At 41.6% G+C, this 7,997-nt stretch overlaps 2 protein-coding genes across 2 annotated transcripts in view; both read left to right on the forward strand.

Moving 5' to 3' along the window:
• Positions 1 to 4,857, forward strand: part of CHIC1 (cysteine rich hydrophobic domain 1) — a 13,084-nt gene extending 8,227 nt beyond the window's left edge. Inside the window, 3 exon segments of the mRNA XM_014310224.2 lie at positions 40 to 96; positions 285 to 344; positions 1,035 to 4,857. Of these exon segments, the coding sequence (XP_014165699.1) occupies positions 40 to 96; positions 285 to 344; positions 1,035 to 1,085 (168 nt within the window). The 3' untranslated portion in view covers positions 1,086 to 4,857.
• Positions 4,858 to 6,042: 1,185 nt separating this feature from the next.
• The window catches only part of LOC102034699 (pre-mRNA 3'-end-processing factor FIP1-like), a 24,675-nt gene continuing 22,720 nt past the window's right edge, over positions 6,043 to 7,997 (forward strand). Inside the window, exon 1 of the mRNA XM_014310225.2 lies at positions 6,043 to 6,061. Within this exon, the coding sequence (XP_014165700.1) occupies positions 6,043 to 6,061 (19 nt within the window). The remainder of the gene's footprint in view (positions 6,062 to 7,997) is intronic.

A 7,997-nucleotide genomic window follows, 5' to 3' on the forward strand; every position in this document is an offset into this window, starting at 1 on the left:
GCTGAACCATTTCTGATCCACTTCTGACTTCCTTTCTAGACTAGAAGATCAATCCAGAAGTTATTAGAATGGGAAAATAACAGACTATATCATAAGGTAAGAAAAAAGTGCTTTTTTTTTTCAGCTTTAAGAATATTGGCAATGAAGGATTTTACAGTCTTGTCATAATTCCATACTTTATACTGATCCAAAATAATAGACCCTAATAATTCAGTATTGCTAATGCTTGTTGCATTACCCATCCAAACAAGGCTGTGCTAATCCTTTGTTAATTATTTCTTTAGCTTGGTTTGCACTGGAAGCTGAGTAAAAGGAAATGTGAAACTAGCAATATGATGGAATATGTGAGTATTGCTTGTTACTTATTGCTGTTCAACAGAACTATGATTTAATAGAGAAAATCCTTCATTTGTGACCCTGTGCAAAAAGATTTCCCAGCCAAATGTGCAGTTTGGTCTGTAATTTGGAATGAGGGAGACCCACTGGGACTTTCTGCATTGGAGTGATTCCCACACCAGCACCAGTCCATAGTTCCTTAACACTTACCCTCCTTTTCCAGTGGTGTTCACAACCCCTTTGATTCAAATAATTTTGCAGAAATATTGCATCTTTACAGTAATGTGGTTTTTTGGTTGGACCTTTTCTTTTGTGTTTTTGGTTTTGGTTTGTTTTGGTGGGGGATTTTTTCTGCCAGCTCTAAATTTCACATGGTTTTAAACAAGACAGACCTTGTAGGAAAGCAGAATTTCAAATATTTCTGTGGTTCTACCACTGCCCTATCCCCTTTAACATGTGAAGATTGTGTAGGCTTTAGGGTAAGAGATCCACCCCAAAAAAAAGCCAAGCACCCAGAATCCCTCTATTTCAGAATGGCTGCAACCTCTGCTTTGTTACCCTGGGGAACATTCCCTCCTCACTGACTATCTCAGATATATTTAGTCTTATGAATTAGCTAATGTTCATGGAAATTGTGCTGAAGCTTTGAACTTTTTGGTTACTGTCTTCTGTTCTTGTCTTTTTCCCTTCTTCAACAGGTAATATTAATAGAGTTCTTACCAAAATACCCCATATTTCGACCTGACTGAGGAACAACATTGGTCTTTCATGTTACCTGTCATTTTCTACCCTTAGTGCCTTGTAGATGATTTTGGAAAGAAGATGGTCTACTTTGCTGTGACTTAAAAATGTTCTTCAGTAGAAATCTTCCTTGCTGTTACTTTCTTTTGTTAAGAAGAGAACAATTTGCACATTTTTTTATGTTAAATGAGGCTTCTATGTTGCACTCTGAATTTTTAACATTACCAATAACTGATAGAGTTGCCACTAGGGATCTTAACATCAGTGCTGCTTAAACTTGTTCTGAGCATGCTGCCTTATTAATTTCTCTCTTTGCTGTCCTCCAATGTGCATCCTAAAGCTGTGTCATCCTATATTTCATCCTAAGTGTTGCAATCCTAGAAACCCTCAGTAGGAATGTCCAGGTAAACTCCAGTAGTAATGATTTTAGTAGAACCTGCTTGCATAGGACTTGCAATCAACAGCACTGGTTTTGTCCTGCACTTTGCAAAATCATCATTTACATTTAGGGGGTTCTTTAGTTTACCCACTATGGATTTGTAAATATTGACTCTTTGCATAATGTAAAGTGTGGTATGCCAAGGTTTACAGAATGTATTATAGCTCTTATTCTATTGCCAACAGTCCCCAGCATCTGTTCCATGTGCTCGTTCCCCTGGGATTGTACAGCCCCACCCACACTGGTTTTATGGGAAAGCCATAAAGAGTTTGTACATATGTCAGATGTGTAGGGCTCAGTTGCACTTTGTTTAGTAAATGGATAAAAAATGCATAGCATTTCTGTCTTTATTTTGAAAAGTATTTCAGCTGGTGTTCGCAGCACCTGAAATACAAAGCTGAAATCTTCACCTCTGCAAAAGCTGCATTTGTGGGGTAGATGGCAGCTGTTATTAACAAAATACCCTAAAGTCTCTTTTGAAGTGAGGAATATATATGGATGTTAAGTTCTATTTTGTTTTGAAGTCAGGAAAAATTAGCCTCAAATTGGAGATCTTCATTACAGAAGAGAAAAATCAGAAACAGCCAAATCCAAGCTGAAGCAGCACCTTTGTTACTGGTGTGATGTGGTTGCACTTCAGCATTTTCACAGTTAAGTGACATGAAGGCCCTTCCAGTGGAAAGAGGTTTTATCTCAGTCAAAGTGGAGTTTCCAAACATGCTGAGGGGAGGAAGTGCAGCAGTTGAAAGGGCTCCTGAATATGTTTTGGCAGTCAGGCACTGTCTGGAGAGCCAGGAAAGGCTTGTGGAATTCAGTATTATTTTGGATTCTTCCCTGTTTGCCTGATCTCAGGAAGGGAAGTCACTGTAGAAAAACTTCCTCTAATGGCTGATCTAAGCAAGAGCACTTGATAAAAGAAAGCAAATGGAAATTGTTGCAAGTTCCTTGCCTTTCCTAACTAGACATAACAAAGCCCAGCAGATAACTGAGCATCTGCAAGTTGTGGTGGATTTCATTATCAGTGTCCAGGCATCTCTTTGCAGCATCTTGACTCCCTGCAACATCATCCCAAGTTGCTTTTTAGTTTCAGGGTGACTTGGGGTTTCCTCTGAATGTATTTGCATCTCTCCAGTTTGCAATATGCTATTAAAATACAGTATTTGTAAGACCATTGCATCCTAATACCTGTAGTAGGTCAGATTCCTTGTACACAGTGTTTACAGAAGGCCAGTTTTATGCAAGTTGTTACTCAAAGGGAAGTTTGTGCTGTTTCCTGTGCCAGACTGATGGTTCAGAGTTTGAAATCTGCACATTTCATGCAGAAACTTTGTTTGACTGGTAGATTGGTGACAACTAAATGTGTAATTGCATTTGTAACATGAATAAAAACCTCCTGTGTTGTTTGAAATTATCATTAGCTACACCTCGCAACTCGGATTTCCATTGCAGAACCAAGCAAAGCGTTGTCTCCAATTTATTTCTGTTTTTTGGGGATGAGTGTTAACTGGAAGCAGAGAAAATAATGGCAGAAAAGGCAGAGTAAACCAAAACTGAAATGGCACACTCAGTTCTTTCTTTGGGTTTCACTGACAAATGAGTTTCTGGAGTAATTAACAGAACAATGGAAGTTTCTTACTGTTCTGCCAGAACTTTGTTGTGCAAAATACTCAAAAAATCTCAGCAGGTTCTGATTTTCTTCTTCGTGCAACTGTATTTTCTCCCTGTACTTGCCCAAAGGGGAGAACAGGCACTTGCCATGGAACCACAGAATGGGTTGGGTGGAGGGGACCCCAAAGCTCCTCTCATTCCACCCCTCCTTCCACCAGCCCAGGTTGCTCAGAGCTCCATCCAAACTGGCCTTGAACACTTAAGCACATAATATTAATTTGTAAGGTTTACATTTTAAGTACATAAATCCTATACATTTTAATTTGTCCTTAATTATTACTTGTGCAGTCTTCAAACCATGAATGGGTCTTGTCTTTGTGTTTTAATTGACATTTAATTATGTGGCCATAACATAAAGAACCAGAGCCAAACCTGTCATTTACAGTAAGCTCCATGTTTTAATAAGTAGATAAATTTGCATTAAAATGCAAAACCAGCAGCAGTATTACATTTGCATGTGAAAGACACAGGATTCATAGCTCACTGGAAGGTGAAGGCAGCTGGCAGTACTGCTGTGAACTCTACCCAGGTTCTTTTTGCTTGGCCTGTCCTTTAATACCAAAACATCACAGGTAATTCTGTCTCCCAAGACTGGAAATCTCATTTTTGACAGTAAATGATCAGCATGAGTTGGTGAAGTGTTCATGGAGGATATCTGTCAGAATTTGTAGCAATGTAACAGATTAATGTCAGCAGAGTGAGTGGAAGTGGTAAAGAAAGTGCCTTGGCTGGTTCCAACACCATTGTGCAGAGAAGGAGAAAAGGGAACTAACTGGTCCCTCTCAGGAGTGGGAGTTTGCAGCAGATTTTTAAAAGCAGCTACTGTCTACCAAATCAGTGTTTATTTCTTCACATCAACATGTTGACACTAATTTTGTTTCTAGATTTTATCCAGGCAATCTTTGGGTTTGTATCTAGAAAGTTTAGTATCTGGAGAGTACTGAAGGAGTGCAGAACTCTGGCAGAGCATCAAAGCTCCTCCTCAGTGATTCCCCACCTGCCCAAGGGTGTTTTCCCAGAGCTGGAATACAGAAGTGTTCAAACATGCACACCCAAGTCTAGGGAGTGTGGGTTTAGTTGTAAATGAGTGACTTTTAAACAGAGAAAAAAAATTATTAAATCTGGTGTGGTTTTGATAAATACAAAAAAAAAGTTGCTCTGCTCTTCTTGATAGGTACAAAACTCCATATGCAAAACCATTAATTGATGTTTATTATTGTCCCACTGACAGTTTACTACATTTTCTTGTCAACACACTACCATTGGAGCAATAAAAATGTCAAGCTATTAACATTCACCATCAATTATTTATCACTTTAGTAAGCAATGTTATGTGATTCTTCTGCCATTCTTTTGTTTTCTGCTTTTGGTGTTCTTACAGTGTTGTAACATACTTGTATTGCTTCTGAAAAGTGGTTTTGTTTAAGCTGTATGAAACTGTGTTCTTAACACTTTTATTCTGTTTACAAGTGAACAGCCACTTTTTTAACAGGACCTCACGTCTGGAGAGTTTTCTCTCTATTTTTTATTTTAAATGAAAATAAAATTCTAACTGAGCTTGCTTTCTATAATTTACTGCACTGGCTTGTGCCATTGAAAGAAGCTGGAAGTCAGACATGCTTCATCACTTTGAGACATTTTTCTTTAATTAAATTCAAAGATGAAAACCTTGAGTAGTGCAATGTGTTTATGGAAAAAAAACTCTGAAATTTTCTGTGTCTTTCCCTGTAGAGGTGTTTTAGTGGGATGGCAGCAGTGGTGGGGTGTGTCTAAATGAGGCACACCTGAAACAGCCAGGCCAGGGCCTTGGATCATTCAAACAAGGCTTGGAAAGCACAGGAGGGATTTCCAAAGATGAGAACTGCAGGAATGATCATCAATCTGATTTTCCTGGTGATGCACCTTCCTGCCAGGCCAGTGGTGGAGTCCCCATCCCTGGAAGTGTTGGAAAACCTGTGGATGTGGCCCTGGAGGACTGTGGTTTAGTGGTGACCAGGGTGGTGCTTCTGGTTGATGGTTGCACTTGGTGATCTCCAAAGTCTTTGCCAGCCTTAACAATTCCATTATTTTTGGTGGGCTCACAGACCCTCCCTGGTAGGGGAGGAAGGAATCTCTCCCTGCAGCATTCCTCTCCAAAACCAGAGAGGTTTTCTCACACCTCCCAAGGAGCCAGCCTGAGCAGGGACAGCGTGCGAGGGTGAACAAATCCTGGCTCCCAGAGGGGTTTGTGCCCAGCACAGCGCAGCGCTTTGTGTGTGTGACCAGCCTGCCTTTGGAGCTGTGAAAGCAGGACTTCAAACTAAAGCCTTTAGCTCATCCCTGAGGGAAAAGCCTGCATTCCTGAAAGGGGCACGTGCAGTTTTTGTTGGGAGTTGTTCTGGGCAAACCCAGGGCTGCTGGAGCGTGGAGCTGATCCTGGATGTTGGCTGAGAAAGCAGGGAATGTTTCTGGAGTCTTCAGCCAAAAGGAGGATGAGGAGGCTGAGTCAGGAGTTAATCCCTTAGGGGCTTTAGGGGATGTAATTGCCCAGACTTAGCAGCAAAGGCCTGTGTTAAGGATATTTGGGATTTGGCCCTGACTCTGTTGGAAGGCAGTCTCAGACCTGTTGGTAGAGCAGCTTGCTGTGCTGTCTGTGCCAGTGCATTCATAATGCTGTGTCTGCCAGCACTTGAACTGTTCTAGCTGAGTTTATTTTTTCCTAGTGAAGCTTGGAGAGACTTCAGCCCTTCATTTCTTGGACCAAATTAAATGTTAGCCTCCTCTCAAAAGCAAAGTTCTGTTTCTGTTCATCCTGCTTGCATTTATTTGAATTAATTTTCCTTGAATAGGAGTGACCAGGAACTATTCCAAAGTGGCTCATGGCCAAGAAGGCACCAGGTATTTATTTCAGTGTTGATAGTTCCCTCTCTTGTGTGAAAAGAATGTGATCCATTAAATTTAAAGGGTCACATTTGTCTCCTTAGTGGCTGTATTGCATTTCTGATCCATAGCTGTTCTGTGATAAATCTGGGGCTATTTCTCCTCAGCCACTTGTAGTTTATACAAGTTTCCTGCAGACACTCATCAGTCCAGACTCAGCATCTGACACTTTGTACTGGTGAATCTCTCAATATTTCCATTACTGTGTCCTCCCAGTCCTCCGATTCTTGTATTTGTGCTCCCAGTCTTCCTGTGAAAAGTGTTTGTCACAGGCTAATTCAGTCTGCAAAATTAACACAAATGAGTTTACTAAAAAGATTAGTTCCCAGATAGATGCCTGAATTTTGCTTATGATTTTCTAAATGCCCTTTTACTTACTTAGTCCCTGACCTGCTTTAAATATTTCTACATCTGACTGAATCAGTAATTTCCTTGTTGTGGTTTATCTGGGAGATGGAATCTACCTGGACTTGGTTGATTTTACATCTGGTTATTTTATAAACATGCAAACAGCAGATTTGGGTCTGGGCTAACCTGCTGAATTCTACATTTTCCTTAATCATTGAATATGTTTAGGTAATGATCCTTTCAATATACTCACATTTTATTTCACATTCTTTATGTAAACCTTATTACTTATAGTAGCCTTTCTTGAGCAGTAAATAAAAATTTCTACAGAAAATAGGTTTGTATATCTGTATTCAGTGATAAATATAATCTGAGATTTTGGCTAGAGAAGAAACACTTCTTCACAACAGTGCTGGTCCCATGGGATAGGTAATAAAATTGGAAAGAGGAATTACAGTAGCTCTCAGACTAATAAGAATTTAAAATTAAAAAGCAAATATTAATCAAAAGGTGATGACTGATCTGTATTTACTGTAAATTATACGGTGTGCAAGCCCGGAGGGGTAACTGAAAACTACTGGTTCGACAGTTTCTATAACGATCTCCTTGGACATTTTTGACAGTGAAGCGTCTGAACAGAGCAGCAAAAGGAATTCTGGGTTTTGCTGTAAATGGAAAAGAGTGGAAAATGGAAAGGCACTGCTGAGGCCTGTTGGTGAGCAGCACTTTCCCACCTCTGCAGAGTTAACCTGGGTTCATCAGTATAACCAGGGATCTCACTGGTATAACCTGGGTCCATCAGTGCAACCGGGGATCTCACTGATATAACCAGGGATCTCATCGGTATAACCTGAGTCCATCAGTATAACCAGGGATCTCATCGGTATAACCAGCGGTCTCACTGGTATAATCACAGATCTCACTGGTATAACCAGGGACCTCATCAACTCCCGGTGACTTTTGGATGTCCCATTCCAGTTCCCACGGTGAGTATTCATTCAGCATTCCCAGTGTAGGGTCCAGCAGGGCACAAGGAAGCAGGAAGGCACCTCAGCCCCACCGGAACTGTAGGGATTTAATCCGGGATTTTTCTGGAACTGTTTAGTGCATGGAAAAGGTAACTTGCTTCAGGATTCTCTATCGTTTTTGTGAGAATCAGTGCTGAAAATCAGCTTGCTCTAAGTTTCCCTGTGATACTGATGGAGGTAAGGGCTCCGGGAGAGGAGAGGGTGATGCTCAGACAGGAGCTCCCCGGCGGCGCTGCAGAAGGAGCCTCAGGCGCTGCATCTCCAGGCCCTGAAGTTCAGCATTCACCGAGGAGCTGCACAGCCGGACCTGGGAGATGCAAACCCCACCCAGACAGACCCGAATGCGTCCCCAGCCGTTCGGGAGCAGCACTGACAGCCGTGACACGGCGCGGCGTTCTGTGCTTCCCGGCGCCTCCTCGGCAATCCTGCGGGACTCCTCACGTCCTTCCCGGGCAGCTCCGAGCGGGAGGCGCCACAGCGGCCGTTCGGGCCCTTCTCCGCATGCCGCGCTCCTTTCC

The sequence above is a fragment of the Geospiza fortis genome, unplaced genomic scaffold, assembly GCF_000277835.1.
Source record: "Geospiza fortis unplaced genomic scaffold, GeoFor_1.0 scaffold117, whole genome shotgun sequence".
NCBI lineage: Eukaryota > Metazoa > Chordata > Aves > Passeriformes > Thraupidae > Geospiza > Geospiza fortis.